We start from the raw sequence: 17,069 nt of genomic DNA, 5'->3' as shown, positions 1-17,069 counted from the left end.
ATATTACAACTCTTCAAAATCTAAAACGAAATCTAGTCTCATGTTACGGTATCGATATAATACTAAAATATTGCCCAGCCCTACTTTCAAGCCAGAGAGCGGAGTTGGCTTCCCGGGGGAAACTAAAGAGTTTTATCCAGGAAATGCGTGCTCCTTGGGAGTGTTTCCTGATCTTAACTAGTCGTTTCCTTGCTTCATCTTAACTTTTGTTGGGGCAAAACGCTCATATTTTGGGGAATAAATGTAATAATAATCTGCCCCGAAACAAAAGAACAGCTCAGTGTTGTTTGTTAGGAGATGAGAATACAGAAGATAAGAAATCATTGGTTTAAAGAAATGCCAGTGAACCAGAGCAAGTTTTTCTAGTCCACACAACATTCTGCCAGACCTCCCTCCTAACCTCCTGTGGAAGAAGGTCTGGTAAAGTGAGACTAGAGTTGTAGTAATGTTCAGCCTGCTTAAATCTAGGTATGTGTCCAATGACATTGTCAGTTCCACACTTTCCATTCATTGTATATGTAAGCAGCAGCTTTGCAGTGACTTTCAAGAGACAGGGCGTTGAATTGCTTGCTTCTCATTTGCATAAAGATGGGCTAATTTATGCAAGTCTGGGGGGGTCCAGCTTGACTCACCTCTTCTCGAAAAGTCACAAAAGTCTTTTAAACTGACCTTGGTCAATCTAAAATGAAGGCAGATACAGTGGCATAGCTTATTTTATGCATACAATGTTTTCAAAAACACGTTTCTATTTACCTATTTTGTAAAATAAGCAAAGGTTTCCAAACAAGACTAGTGTTGGTCTGTTTCAAAGCTCACAAGTAAAGTATTCTTCCAATCGGGTGCAGCTATCAAGGTTGTGAAAGGGTGGAGACTCTTTTCTTTGCATGTCATTGGACATTGAAGAGAAATTGAGAACTAGCTAGGAAAGCCCATCAGGAAGCGGGGCGGCCCTTCCAGTCAAAAAACATCACAATGGACGCGTAGCGTTAGCATCACAGCTGTGCAAGACAGTTGCACATACAGCAACTGTCATGGTGATTTTGATAAGTGCCTGTCAGAGAGGATGAACAGTGAACAGGGACAGGACACAGCTCTGTGGGGTGCCTCTGGAGGAAGAACAGCTCAGTTTTGTTTGTTACAAGATAAGAAAATAGAAGATAAGCATTTTTTTTTTCCTACCTGTGAAACCATCTGGACACACACATTGATAAGAGTTAACCAGATCCTGACAGGTTCCTCCATGCTGACACGGAGCAGACTCACACTCGTCCACATTGACTGAGCAGTTGTCTCCTGCCAATAGAACATATTAATGGCATTCATATCTTTGTCCTCACCACTTCATTGAGAGTTCATAAGGCAATATACCAAAAAAACTGAAAGATTTTTGTTGTGAACTGGCTTACCAGTGAATCCTGGCAAACAGCGGCAGATAAAGCCAGCTGCCTCTTCATAGCTGAAATTCGCTTTGCTGAATTCAGGAAGTTTATCGTAGTTCAGGATATCTGAACGCTGGAAACACTCGGCACCATTCTCACAGGGATGCTGCTCACACTCATCTCTATCCAGCTGGCAGTTCTCTCCTTCGTAACCTGGACACAATTACATGTTTAGAGGATAAGTCTACCTTAATACAGTACTGTACATAAATTCACTGTAATCATGCCTTTTATACAGGCCATGAGGTCATGCTGTCATAATATACACGCATGTAACCCAATATAGTCCACATATAGACCTTTGTATTGAAAAATAATGGCCAGTGTTAAATTAGTATGAGTAAGAGTAAGAGTATTTAATTTTTTTAAAGCTTTTGATGTAACTGATGCATTATTATGGAACCCACGCAACTTCTAGCCAAGAACCGCCCTTCAATAATATTCACACACTACTATTGGCCAGGCGTCCCTGCTAACGCAAGGTAACGCAACCCAATTGTTTCAGGTCCTATCCCTTGAGTAGCATGTTGCTGGTGGTCTTATCACGGGATTAACTGTATTAACAAACCACAGAAATGATGTGGGCACACCGCTGTGAAAGCACCCTGGATGTCATTTATCAGAGTTAGGTTGTTACCCCTGTCCGCGGCAGTCTCCTCCACTCCATATCTTTATAATAGAGCTAACCAGCGCTAACCACTAACGGAGCTAATCGTTGCTAACTGAGCCCTCAGTTGTCTCCGTGCCTGAATCCATGTTTTTATGGACTAAAACTGAATTTTATTAAGTTGGCTATAAATGTTTTAAACTGCAACTCAGTTGTCTGAATGACAGAAATCTTCAGAAAAGATCTTAATGAATGCAGCATGAACATGTAGCTATAGTAGCCTACAAAACATGGAAAACCAACAAAGATCTAACAATTTTTATTTATTTTTTTACTTCAGATAGCTTTAGTCTTATATGATTTAACAAGAATTAGGAGGATACAGTGTTGAGATTGTTTTAATAACATGTAACTGTCTGCATGGATCATTGTATTAAGGTTAAGTTATATATAATAGCCTTTTTGGGCTCTGGGTAATGAGGTATTTTATCTGCTGAACCATAGCATTTGACAAACCAACCAGATTTAATTGACAAAGCACATCATGGCTACACTTAATCTGTATCTGTATCATCTTTTAGACTGATATGTAAATAGTTATTTATTTTTATCTGTTAATGTTATGTAGCCTAGTCATTGTTTTCAACAAATGGTTGGTTGCACTTGAAGGTATCCAAATAAGAGTAACTGTCATGAACATGTCATAAAACATTATAAACAAGTAATAAAAGTTTATGACGTGACGCTTCTTTTAGTGTCAACTTTTCTTTGTCATGACATGTTATGGTTATGGTTATTGTTATGACTATGGTTAGAGTTAGGGTTCATGTGTCATGACTGTGTCATGTGTTAATGACAGTGTCATGTTACTCTTATGTAGAAAACTTTAAGTAGTGTTACCAAATAGTTCATAAACTTTTGTTTGACTAGTTATAAATTCTCAACCAGTGGGAAGTACAACAGGAAATTGCTTACAGCTAGTATGGACAGTATTACAGTGACTAATACAGATCTGAACCTATTCTTTAAATCTATAAATCCAACTGTGAACTCTGCACAAGTTATTTTTAGGACATGCACACAACGTGCGTGTGCACACACACACACACACACACACACACAAATACAATTATGAAAGCAAAAATTAAAGACTGCTGATGGCTGCACCTTTCTCTGTTGCAGTGTGCTCATGCATCCCTTTTCTTAATTCACAGCGCTGAAGGACTTAGAGCTGCTGTTTTTTGTTGGTCTGACCATACATATACTGCATATTGCAAAGCACACCCCTACTCTTTTGTCCCCTCTTGTCCTCTAAAATAACAGGTCCGGAGTAATGGTGTACCTGGCCAGCAGAGGCACTTGTACTGGTTGATCTCCTCCAAACAAGTGGCTCCATGCTGGCAGGGGTTAGAAGCACATTCAGGAATATCCTCTTCACAGTGGTTGCCTAAAAAGCCCGTCCCCTCACAGTCACACTTATAGCTGGAGGAAGGATAAATAAAGACAAAAGGAATAGTCAATAAAAATGAAATGCAAAGTTATATCATTTTGTGGTCACAGGTGGAAGTTAAAGGTTAACTACTTTTTGTTTGTTTGTTTTCTACTTGGACCCTATTTCCCTATGTCTTTGTGTCTAAGTGACTGATAGGAACAACAATCTTTGACATTGGTCCAGTGTTAAGCAAGGAAAAAAACAAGCTGCAATGTAAGTAAATAGGGCAATTATCCAGCTTGTAATTACGTTTTTTATATTTAGGTTTTCTTAGGCCTCTATTGACAAGACATGCAGCAAAGGAACACAGGTGGGAGTCAAACCCAGGCCTGCTGAGTTAAGGAGTAAACCTCTATATATGGGTTCCTGCTCTACCAACTGAGCTTTCTGGGAGCCCCAGATTGATATTCCAAGTTTCTGACAACATTATGGAAAGGATTTCTAAGGAGGTCAACTTTTCTGTTAAAGAGTAAGATCCTTTTTTTAAACATGATAAAGAAACTAGGTAAAGTAAGTAAACCTAGGAAAAGCCATTTTGGGTCTCCTTTCTACTTTTTCAACTCTAGTTGTGTGTGTAAGAAACACATAGATTACCGATGTGTGAAAATATGTTGGATCTATACACGCTAAAGGTATTGTTTTTATAAATGGAGTCTCGTGGGTTTAGCATTAGCAACCTTAGAGATGTTTCTGGTAAACAGATTGGTTTTAAATAGGTTGTGAAAAGGTCTATATTTGTAGGAATCCTTTCCATAATGTTGTCAGACACTTTAAATCTGATCAATCTGAGCCTTACAGTGGCAAAATAAAGCATTTTCAATGGACCAATTTGTCTCATAGGGTTAAATTGCAGCCTGGTCTGTGGCTGCCGGTTACAGCGTTCACACTTAATACTGGACCACTTTCAAAGATTGTTGTTCCTATCAGTCACTTAGAAACGTAGGAAAATAGGGTTTAAGTTGAAAAAAAACAGTGGTTACCCTTAAACAGATTAGATGACCTAGTGAGTGAAATGGCAAGGTGGGAACAACAAATATGTCTCTTGGTGAGGTTAAGGGGGGTTACCACTTGTTTTAACTCTAGTTATAAAACCATTCAAACATGATGATACAACAGAAACCAAATATAGACCCAATCACAATGATTGTTTGCAATAACTTCCCGGTAGAAAAGTCCCTACATCCAATTAAACGGCGCTGAGCAAACTGGGACAAGGAATAACTATTCTCATTCATCTAAAATGCATGTTTGATGATTTCATATGTCAACAATAACACACCTAATTTGTCTGTTGGGCCACAGACTAAAGAAAATGACAACACCCAAACTACAGTAGCATTCAGTCCGACCCGCGGTAACATACACAGTACACAAAATAAGCACAGCAGAGACCACAGATAGGTCTGAAAAAAATGTCACAGTTAAAAAAGACAACAGAAATAAACAAGTTTGCCGATTTCACATATCTCTGGAATTTAAATCAACGGCCAAGTGTTTACCCAGAAGGGATTTTTGTTAGTGAGACATCACAGAGATCGGTCTATAAAAGAGTTATAATGTTATTTCAATAACTATTACCAACAATATCTACTTAAAGTTTGCTGACATTAGCAACCGTTACTGGTGATACCAATATAAATAGAATAGAAAGATGATACAATAATTGAAGACATACATTTTTGACAAGATTTTAAATAGACAGACAAACAAGAATGTTGCGGTACTCATTGCAAAGACTGTAAATAACAAGGTTAATAGAAAACTGAAAACCTTGCATAGGCCACAATTAATTAAGGAGCATTATTTCAGCTGATTCATACAATAAAAGAAAAAAAACTACACCTATTTCCTCATCATTGTATTGCCCTTTTAAAGGTGTACTATATAATTCAGTTATATGAATATGTGTGCAGTTGGCGCACAGGGTGATCAGCTGAGTGGCGTCTAACAACTTCATCTTCTTGTTGAAATGTGCAATGATATGCTGTTTTCTGGAACAATTTAAATCAGTTGTCTTGTATCCTACCCATCCTCCTTACTCCCTACTGTTCTACCAGGTATTCTCAGCACCTCCAGACATCTGATGACTCATCCCAATGTCTGGCAGTAAGTGGATTAATTCTTATCCCTGCTGGGCAAGTTTAATGTCTGCCATGCCGCCTCAGGCTGACACAACACACTGCTGGATGACATATCGGTCTTACCAGGCTCGACATGAGACAGAGTATAGAAAGTCATATAGAAATTTGCTCTTATTAAGATAAGAGAGTGATCACTCACAGTCCCCCATCTAACTCAATATATGAACATAACCTTGATATAATTGAGAATTTGATCAAATTCCACCAAATCTCAATCACTATTTGAATAGATTGAGTAAAAGATTGGGGTTTGGGTTGAAATACTAATGTTTGTGGTGTTAGTTGACGTAAGAAAGTTAAAAAGTAACTTAATATGTACTGACTTCAAAAAAGTCATTGTCACATTTGGTTTTACACAGGACAAGAACCAACTGAGCCAACTGATTGGTAGAATTGGGCCCTACCGCATAATTTCTATGGTATTGTTAACTGGTTCTATTCAATCAGCTGAAGCGGGTGACTGGTCCACCAACATACTTTTTGGACTGCTAAACTTAACAAAGGTCAACCTTCAAACTGAAGAAAGTTCTGAAGTAAGGTCTGAACACCCCACTTTGTTTCCTTTAATACCTTTAAACCAACTATATAATTTGCCTTGTTAAGCCATTTTCTGTTATTGGCATGGATGGTGTTGCATAAACATGGAACTGGAAACAAAATTCTGATTTACAATTAAAGGAAAGAAAACATCTTACGAACAGCACTAACGTTTTCTGACAAGTTCAGTTACATGGCAATGTGAACCCTGAGGTATTTTGAAGAGGAAACAATTTCATTTCAGCCCACAGATTTATGATTTTTTTTTTCAAAGGTACCTCATTCATTTTAGTATTATTACATTTTTAGGTAATCAACATCAAACAAGCTGCATGTCTACATTTTTAGTTCAAAAACTCAAACATCAGTGGTCCGTTTGTCAGGAAATTGCATTCTGCCTCACATGTGCTACAGTCCATTTGTATGTATCAGTGTAACTGTTTATCCGTGATGTTGTGTTGCAGTTCAAAGCATGCCTGTGTGTAATCCTACCTGTTGACCCCGTCTATGCACTTGCCCTCATTCAAACAGGGGATGCTGGCACATTCATCTATGTTGACCTCGCAGTCTTGGCCCTGGAAGCCGGCCATGCACTCACACGTGTATGTGGCGATGTGGTCTCGGCAGGTGGCGCCGTTCTGGCAGGGATGCACCTCGCACTCATCGATCTCCACCTCGCAATTAATCCCTGCAGGAAACAGAGCAGGGATGGCAGTGGGCCAAGGAGTGGGATTGGCAACACACCTAATTATCTTAGCACACGTACAGATACAACACAATAACACTGGAGGTGCCAAGAAGCCAGCTGCAGACGGACAACTGCAACGCAGACTAATGCTACTTAAATAGAGCCATGCAACCCCTTTTCATAGAATAGTCAGTGGTATAAAAACTCAACCCCCCTTATTCTAAAGCATACTATCTGTACTGAATGAACTAATCTTTCTTAATCTCCGCCCCAAGATTAATTTGAAGATCTACAGATTTGTTGAATACTACTCCTGAAAATGTGCAGATTTAAAGTCACTGAATGTCACCAAATACTGGATAACATAAGCATGGTCAGCATAGAAATAATGTCATGACCATATTATTCAAATTTTAGTAATAAAACTTCTCTCTAAAGCAAAGGTTTTTTAAGTCTGAAACTGTGCTACTGTTCACTAATTTTTGTATTGGCACTAAACATTAATTTCCATGCTGAATCATCCGATATGACAGATAAGGGGATTTAAATGGCAAATCCATCCAGAACCCTTCCTGATTAAGGAATTCACACCAAATAGAGGCTTTTAATTTTAACAAAATTAACACAAATGTATTGCCACACATGGAATTGGCATTTTAACCCTAACCCACCAAGGGTCTGGAGCCTTGGAGCTTACGCTCTAGGTAGTCATTAAAAAAATGTCAGATCATTAGCGCAGAATCTTTGATCCAAACCATACTTGAATAAGAGATTGTGTATCTCAATGGGTACTTCCTAGCTAAATAAAGGAAAAATAAATAAATAAATGCATTTCTCTTTTCAAAAAGCCCGCCAGTTGCAACGCTGGCTTACTATACACATTAGCTTACCTGTGAAGCCCGGAGCGCAGTCACACCTGTAGTGATCCACCTCATCCAGACATGTGCCATTGTTTTGACAGGGTCGAGATGCACACTCGTTGATGTCCAAGTCACAGTGGTAGCCTTGAAATCCAGGCACACAGAAACACTGGTAGGCGTTAACCCCGTCTTTACAGATGGCTCCATTCTGACAGGGCTCAGACAGGCATTCATCAATGTTTTCCTCACAGTTCGTCCCCTGGTACCCAGCCGCACACTGGCACATGTGCCCAATATCAGGGATGTCCACACAGGTGCCACCATTTTGGCATGTTTTCTCTGAACAAGTGGTCACATTCTCCTGGCAGTCCTGCCCTCCCCTTCCCAGAGGGCAGTGGCAGGAATAGCCATTGACTCGGTTGACACAATAGGACTGGATACCTTCGCAGGGGTTGCTCTGACATTCATCTACATCCTGGCTGCAGTTTTGCCCTGTAAAGCCGTCCGGGCAATGGCAGGTGAACTCGCCGGTCCCAGGCTTGCTGGTACAGTTGGTGCAGGGTGCCCAAATACATGCGTCAAACAGCTCATCACAGTTTTTCCCCGTGTACCACACCGGTGCTCTGGGGCACAGGCACACATAGTCACCCAGGTGGTCAAGACATGTGGCATTGTTGTTGCAGGGAGATGACAAACACTTGTCTGCTGCTACTGTGCACAGTAGGCCTGGAATGGAAGACAAAACTGGAATTAAAGATGAAATAGACAACATCTTTCTATAAAAGAAAAAGATTTTTCTTAACAGACTAAAACCCAAACAGGAATGGAGAGAGGTGGTATCCAATTGCCAAAATATTCCATATTCGTCTTGGTCTATCCCAAATTTTGGGGAAGATACATTTACACAATTACAAATATTTTGCATCATACTGCCCTTATATAACTAATATGTGTATATTATGCATGTTTGTCATTTTATTCCCTTTGCTTAAGTATTACTGCTTTGTTAAATCCTTCTGTGTGCTTTTATTTATACACTCAAGAAATCTAATACTGAAATTGTTGGCTGTTACGTTCAAACCCTCATTCTGTGAGGTGAAGCACAGCACCTTGACTCCCCACTGCCACACAAAGGTCAAGTTCATTCAAGGTGGACCCTATCTGACCGTTACTGTCCATCTACAGCAGATTTAAGCTTTAAAGCAGCTCCAATTAATATTTTCATAACAATGGATAAATTGACTATGTGTAGTGTGACAGAGGACAACAACTAGGTCTGATGTTCTCCCAGCTCCACGGAGATTCGTTTAACTTTTTTCAGCTGTTTTGTTTTACAGGACACAACTTTATTTTTTGGTTCACTTAAATAAAAATAAAAAAAACATCCTAAACCCAACAAGGAAAGACCTGCAGCAGCAGCAGATGAAACAGCCCATGGTTGGGGTGGCAGACAGACAAATGTTGAGACTATCTGGTCAATGAATATTTTTATTTAGTGGAGGCCAAAAGTGAATTAAAGGGAAAGTAAATTTTGCATTTACCAAGAGCATTAACTACGGTGGCCAACAGGGGCCAACACACTGTAACTTAAGAAAACACATGCAAATAGACAAAACACAATCAAATTAAAATTATCTTCGTTATTTGAAATAACAAGCGCAGCATTCAGAAGACACGCTGTCTATTTGCATTTCCTTTTTTTGTTGCAGTGTGTTTGTTCCTGACGACCACCGTAATATACATAACTACAAATCCATACAAATTTTGATCTGTGTCTTATTGCGTTGTAAATACGCAAATGCATGCTAACACGCTAGCAATAATCACCCCATACTGGTCCAATACTTTCCAAGAGGCTCCAACCACATCAGTGTCACACTAACCACTACAAGGAATCATTCCTATCACAGGCATCACTTTGAATACATTCTATCCCATTTGTATTTCTTCTATATTCTGTTTGTGTGCTATGTGTCTGATAGTTTGCTGCTGTAACCCTGAAATTTCCTGATTTGAGATTAATAAAGTCTGATCAAATCTGATTGAATATCAACTTTAGAATGTGAAAATTTGTCAGTGTTGTGTTTGGAACTAGTTTCCCCAAGTGGTCAAAAAACTCGGTGTAAGTAAAGACTTTTTTTAAATTACATTTCTTTACATTTCTAAAATTACAAACTTTCTTGGGTATTTAATAGTGGCAAAACTCTAGAATGTGGATTTAGCTACATCATGAAAGAAGTTAACCACAATGGCTTAACAGACAAAGACAAGAGTGCCATCCAAAGAAAGTTAAACCTCAGTAATAGAAAATCCAAGGACGGGCGGCGGTGGCCCTGCAGTCCCATGTCGAAGTGTCCTTGGGACACTAATTCACTGAACCCTGAGTTGCCCCCGATGCTGTGCCATTGGAGTGTAAATGTGTGTGAGTTTATCTGATGAGCAGGTGGCACCTTGTATGGCAGCCTCAGCCACAGTGTGTGAAGAGTTCCTGTATTATGAAAAAGTGCTTTAAGTAGTCGTTAAGACTAGAAAAGCGCATTTACGTTGCAGTACACCTTTTGATTAAAAAGTGACCTCAGTAATCTGCACCAAAGAAATGCGAGTGCTAAGCTCCAAAAACACAGATTATCCTTTTACATTCTGTGATCCAATATGTTCCCAAACATATGACTAAGGGAATATACTAAATAATAGCAAAGGCTTGATGTGAAGGTATACAACTGAAAATTGGCAATTCAATTAGCTTTAATGGAACGAAAAACCTGTTGCTTTTCCTTCATACAGTAAGCTTAAGCTGCATTAACCTCCGGCTTTTACAGTGGTCTGCATAGAATTCTGATCTTGCTAAATGGGACAAGACCCTCTTTCCTCTTGACTTAAGGACAAAGCGTATGGTGTTAAAAGTAAACGTATTACAAGGCCAAGCTAGCAGCTGTCAGTGTTGCCAATGAAAGTTTCACTCATTACTGTATGAAAAGTTTGGAACTTAAGACTGTAATGTGTAGAACAATGGTGATATAACAAACCTGAAAAAATGCAATGACTATCACAGTCATGCTAAACATGGTCCCCATAGCTGCTTCTTTTTTCAGCCTGTTCATCTGTCCAACACATTGGTTCAGAGCAAGAGGGCTCAACAGCTACCAGCCCAATTTCCAAACACAGACTAGAAAAATAATGGACAAATCTACTCTGCCTGAAAAGTGAAGTGAATGTAGAAGTGCCTTAAACCTGCATTCTATTTAATTTCCAGTAAAAAGAAGTCTACTTCTATCGAAGTCTATGGAAAAATTATTCACTTGGCCTCAGCCTCAAATGCTAGATTCAAGTCTTCTTCAATACAGCACAAGGTTTATTCGGTTTAAAATTCACCAAAAGCTGGGAATGCTTTAGGGATGTGGCTACACACTGACCTGTCAATCAGGATAGAGAACCATTGCACTGTGTACATTAAAAATAAGCCCACCCAGGAACAGAACTTAACCTTTCTGCCATGTTTTTCTAGTGGCCACTAGCAATATTGCTAAAAGAAATCCCCCTGCGGCCAAAAAGGCTTTTCCCATAGGCCACCATTGTAAAAAAAGGACGCCTGTAAAACTGCTGCAAGGACGCCTTGAACTACAAAAGAGGTTGGTTATGACTATTCCTATTCCGAATTTTTAATTCATGAACAGGCAATAAAAAACATGTGATATCATCACAGTGTAAAGTGGGCCACATATCACATTAGAAAACCAGAAAAATGTTGGCACATGCGCCAGTCAATATATTACATCCATGATTAAACTCTATTTTGGGTGTTGTCCATGTTTCCGTCTTAAACTTTAACAATTTTTGTTTGGTCACCTAAAAATGTCTCGTTCATTGTGCTGCCAACCAAGCTGTTGCAAATAATGTTACATTCCACATTCCATTCTGTGAGAACTCTGAAGAAAGTCGTTATATTTGTATCCTAAATTGCAACACTGTTTTCCTATCTGTGTGAGCAAACCTTGAGACAATCCTTTTTGCCCATCCTGACTCTTTTGTTTCTTACTACATATCATCAAAATAGATGTAGCGATTGTTAGAAAATATGTATATCCTTGTGTGTCTTAGTTAACCTTAAGAACATTGTGAACTGAACCTTTCTTTGTGTCACTTTGTTTTTTCAAGATCTCACCACGTCTTTCAGAATCAACTCACAGGGTTCAAGCCAGTATATGATCGGATTCAAGCCACAAAACAATCCTGATCGGTATGTTTAACAACACAAGCTAGCGCTATCGTTAACTGGTAACTTAGGGAAGGTTTGCCGATGTCCTGTATGCAGATGAATGGCAGCAGGAGCTGGAGGTCTGTCTTTACACGCTGGTAAATCTCCACTGGATGACTCGCTTTAGAAGGGTTGAACATTTAGCAGCTAGAGTTTAGCTTAGGGCAGCGCCATTGCAACCATGAACTACACTTGGCTGCGTCGTCATCGCCAGCTCACACTCTTGTTGAAACCTGTCACAAAAAGATGTTGACGCCTGTATTGGCAAACTCAATGCTTCGAAATGGCTTATCCCAAACCAATGGGAAACGTCAATGATGCTATATTTACTATTTTTACAGTCTATTTTGTTCCGAAAAACAAATCGTGGATATTGACGCTGGGTGTAAATTTCATCTAACAGAACAAAGGCACACGCCTTTGGTGTGGGAGATCTGGGTTTGATTCCCACTGCGATACATCAACCAATGTGTCCTTGAGCAAGACATTTAACTCCTAGTTGCTCCAGAGGTGTGTGGCCTCTGATATTTAGCAACTGTAAGTCGCTTTGGATAAACGAATCAGCTAAATTACATGTAATGTAATTATGTAATGCAACTCTGGTCAGTAGGCTGGCAAATCTACTTACTCTGGTAAGTAATTTTGTAACAATACAAACATTTGCGTTGGGGACAACCTTCAGATGGGGTGGGTCCTGACCCCCTGACGCCTCCGCAATTTCCGCCTATGTGAAAGCTTCCCAAGGTCCCCAACAATCTTGCCATTTTATTTTACTTTATCTTTACTTTATCACAACTATCCACTCATGTAGAGGAACCACAACAATTCTGATACCTTTTTTTTTTTTTTCTTACCTAGTTTCTATCAAGGTGCTTGATTTTCACCACAAGCACCCATACTCATGCATGGTATCCTGTTGGCTGCTTTGGATAAATCATCAACAAGGGGTTCCTCAGCTAGCAAGTCATCGACATAAACACCCCCAGTTACAATGTGTTTATATCTTCCCTTGCACACCTACTATTCTCATTTCCCACTGCATCCACTAAAAACACCCCAGTTCCTCTCACACGCATCTGCTAGAACTTCCTTCATCTGCTCTAACACCAATTCTTCCTCCTCACATCAGGTTCTCACTTCTCCACCATCTTAAATGCTTTCCATACTTGATAAATCCAGAGTGTGTGCTGTGTTGTTTCTGTACATGTTTTCTGCTCTTTTGATGGCTCGGGATTGTAAAGTAGTATTTAGTAGACAGTCTAACGCCAAATAGTATTCTCCTATAAAGTATAAAGTGGGCCACAGGAATAATTATAGACTTTTTCAGTTCAATCAAAATCAAATAAAAAAAGTAATACATTTTTTTTTAAGTTAGCAAAGGAATTAATCAATCAATACTATTTGCATTGGAAGTTACATTCAAAGTATCATAATTCCTTTTTTTTAAGATTATTGTTTGGGCGTTTAAGGCTTACATTTTTAGAGAACCACTAAAGACTTGAAAGGGGAGAGAGAGGGGGAATGACATCCAGCAAAGGAATAAACCTCTACATATGGGCTCTGCCAGGTAAACTACTCAGGTGTCCAAAATTCCTTATTCTGTCTTTAAATGCTGAATTTATAGGAAAAATCTAAAAATGCTTTTAAGGGTTACTTTTTCTTATTGTTTATATATTATAGTATTGCATGTACTGTATTTAGTCATGAACAAAGTGTTGGACATTTCCAAAATGTATTTGTGATTATAATTAATCATGTGCGAGGCATTAAGTGTACACATCTTGTATTGCAATAAGTCCAATAGTTGCTGAGATATTTCAGTCTGGGCCAAAGTGGAGGAAGAACTGACTGACAGACTTATAATGGCATCCTTAAAAAGGTAACTACCGTTTTGGTCAACCTAGACCCTATTTTCCAAACTTTTTGTGTCTAAGTGACTGATGGGAACAACAATCTTTGACACATTGAGATTGCTGCAGTCGGCAGCTGCAACAAGCTGCAATGTAAGTCATTAGGGCAATTGTCCAGCTTGTATTTACCTTCACAAAAGTGCTCATTTTGCTGCTGACAAGCTCAGATTCGTATTCTATGTATCTGACAACATTATGGAAAACAATTGTAAGGAGGTCAACCTTAAAGAGTAAGATCCTTTTTTCAAACATAAAATCATCCGTGATATTGAGTTTGTTAAACCCACCGGATTCCATGTAAATAAACAATAATTTTAGCATGTGGAGTACGCTTCATTCAAAGTCGAGAGAAACAAAACAAAACTATTAAATGCTGTTTTGGTTTGTCTTTCCACTTTTACGAACATCACAACTCTAGTTTTGGTTGAAATAAACACATTGTTTACTGAATTACATGTGAAAATTTGTTAGCTCTATACAAGCTAAAACTGTTGCTTATTTAAATGAAGTCTAATGGGTTTAGCGCTAGCTACTTCAGAGCTGTTTCTGGTTAAACAGAAAGATCTCAAAGAGGTGTTAAAGGTGTATCTCTGTCAGGATCCTTTCCATAATGTTGTCAGACACAATAATAATCTGAGCCTGTCAGTGGCAAAACAACTGTTTTGAAGGTAAATACAAGCTGGACAATTGTCCTGTTAACTTACATAGTAGCTTGTTTCGTTGCTGCCAACTGCGGCAATCTTGTTTATTACTGGACCAAAGTCAAAGATTGTTGTTCCCGTCAGTCACTTAGACACATAAACATAGGACAATAGGTTGAAAAAACAGTAGTCACCATTTAAAAGCAAAATAAGGTGCAGTAACAGGAGCAGGGACTGGTCTGCTGTATGCCTTTTGCTCATGTGCAGGAGCATTTAGCACCATTTAAAAAGAAAATGCAATCCATACAAAATTTGCGTTGTCAATTATCTATCACTCATTATCACTGCCACCCACAAATTTAAGTGTTTTTTTTATACACAACTGTAAAGCATGTGACACTGCTGCATCATAGAGAACGATCATGAAATTTCAACATGAATGTCTAAGGAAGTGTGAACATGCCTTTGACAATAACATGGTATACTGTGGTTTTTCTAAGAACCATGACATTTTACACAGGAAGATTTTTTTTCTTTAAAGGATAATAATGTTGTAAATCCTTTAATCTGCCAATTTTCACAAGCTGAGCCAAATGCTACAGAATGCCATTTCCTCTGTCTTGCATCACCTCTCTCTTTGACCTCCCTGTGTTGCCTCTCACTTGTACTGAGATCATCTTTGACTCTATCTCATTAATGTTCTCTTTTCCCTAACTTGTCAAAGAGAGCCAAGATCTTTTACGTGGACTACAGAATGTAAAGCTGATCTCAGTTAGAACCATGCACTTTAACCTGCGCTACCTGTAATCTCATGAAACCTGTAGGAGACGGGCTGATAGTCACTTCACTCCTCACCCTTCCATCCAAACCAAATCAACCCTTCACACATTCCAGGGAGCTGATAACAGTTCCTCCCAGCCCAACCCCCATTACGAAGCACTTCATAGATCATGGTTATGGCCAGACAGGGTTGATCCCTGGCACTGACTGGTACTGGCAGCAATAACACTGAGCAGAGACACTGTCTGTTAGCAGGTAGAATGATGTCAGGATTAAACTGCTCTTCCAGAGTCTGTTCAGAGGGGGTTCGGTTTAACACAGAGCACTACTCCCTCTGATGCAAAGCCAGGAGTAGATTCACATGTAAGGCTATGTTCACACTTAGCGTCTTTTATTACGCTGCCTGCATCTGTTTTATAATGCCATGAAGTACCGTGTTTTTAAAAGAAGGCTTTTTTCTTCAGCTGTAGGGCATCTTTATGAAGTTGAAAAAAGTCCAATTGTTTTGACAGCCGACCAATGACAAGCAAAGAAGCCAGACCTGTCGTTTTCATAGCAACAAATGGAGTCGGAGCACAGCCAGTTAATATATGATATGACTGGGTGTGTACAGGGAACTTGCTTTGTTCTATGTAACGTTAGCAACACCACTCTCTCTCTCTCGGTCTCTGTTCTTTCTCTAGCTCGCACCACCACTTTGTTTAATTTAACGTTTGCTCCAAATATTGGTCTATACCGTAGCAATAGTTGTGGTTATAGCATCAAAAGACACTTGGCTGCCACTTTGGAACCAAACTACAAAAGCGCCCTACTCAACTTTTTCTTGTCAAAGAAGACGCCAATTGTGACTTTGATTAAGTCTATTTGTTAAATGAAATGTGTCAACAGGTTGTTAAAAACCAAACCCCTAAATTAAATCTTTAAACAAACTAAAAAACGGGAAACCTGATTTCAAATGACAACTGTTCATCAAGTATACAGGCTGTTCTCATGGACCATTCCACATATAGCTACGTAAAGTAAAGCACTGTAATTCATATGTATTCCACTTATTTGTTGCTGTATGCAACACATTGACTGCTGCTGTATGAGTCTTTTGTTTTCCGTTCTCTCTCTCCTGTCTCTCCCTCTCCCCCAACCGGTCAGGTCAGGTGGTCGCCCACCTAGAACCAAGTTCTGCTTGAGGTTTTCCTCTCTGCTGTTGCACACAGTGCATGCTCTTTGGCGAAACATTGGTTCTCTGTAAATTCTACAGTGTGGCATAGACCGACTCTATCTGTAAAGTGTCCGTAGATAACTTCTGTTATAATTGGACACTGAAAAATAAAATAAAATGGAAACTGAATGAAAAACTGTGACCAGTGTGGAGAGTTTTTTTATTTCTTTTTTTTTTTTAGATTCAACAGCGGACAGGTAAGATACCTTGAAAAGAAACCAGAAGTGTGGATACACAGCACTGACCGCACTAGATTTGTGTTTCATTAGCTGACAACTAACAACTTACCTTCTCCAGAGCTTTAAGGAAAAGCACCATGAAATCTAATTGATCACTTTTGAATTACATGTAGCCTACAACTATGTATCCTGTAAAGTTCCCTTGGCCTTTGGAATTAAAATAACCCCCCAACCATCACATACCCTTCACCATACCTCGAGGTCATGCCCCCTGTGGTTTAAGGAAGAACATTTATTTATTTACAATACAATATTCATTCACAA

At 39.2% G+C, this 17,069-nt stretch overlaps 1 protein-coding gene across 1 annotated transcript in view; it reads right to left on the bottom strand.

Moving 5' to 3' along the window:
* LOC116689572 (protein crumbs homolog 1) overlaps positions 1–17,069 on the bottom strand; it is a 36,395-nt gene that overhangs the window by 16,391 nt on the left and 2,935 nt on the right. Inside the window, exons 2-6 of the mRNA XM_032516120.1 lie at positions 7,795–8,490; positions 6,709–6,904; positions 3,389–3,528; positions 1,407–1,592; positions 1,180–1,293 (exon numbers count right to left, since the gene is read on the bottom strand). Of these exons, the coding sequence (XP_032372011.1) occupies positions 1,180–1,293; positions 1,407–1,592; positions 3,389–3,528; positions 6,709–6,904; positions 7,795–8,490 (1,332 nt within the window). The remainder of the gene's footprint in view (positions 1–1,179; positions 1,294–1,406; positions 1,593–3,388; positions 3,529–6,708; positions 6,905–7,794; positions 8,491–17,069) is intronic.

This window comes from Etheostoma spectabile, chromosome 5 (assembly GCF_008692095.1).
Source record: "Etheostoma spectabile isolate EspeVRDwgs_2016 chromosome 5, UIUC_Espe_1.0, whole genome shotgun sequence".
In the NCBI taxonomy this organism is placed as follows: domain Eukaryota; kingdom Metazoa; phylum Chordata; class Actinopteri; order Perciformes; family Percidae; genus Etheostoma; species Etheostoma spectabile.
This window is presented reverse-complemented; position numbering and strand designations above follow the sequence as displayed.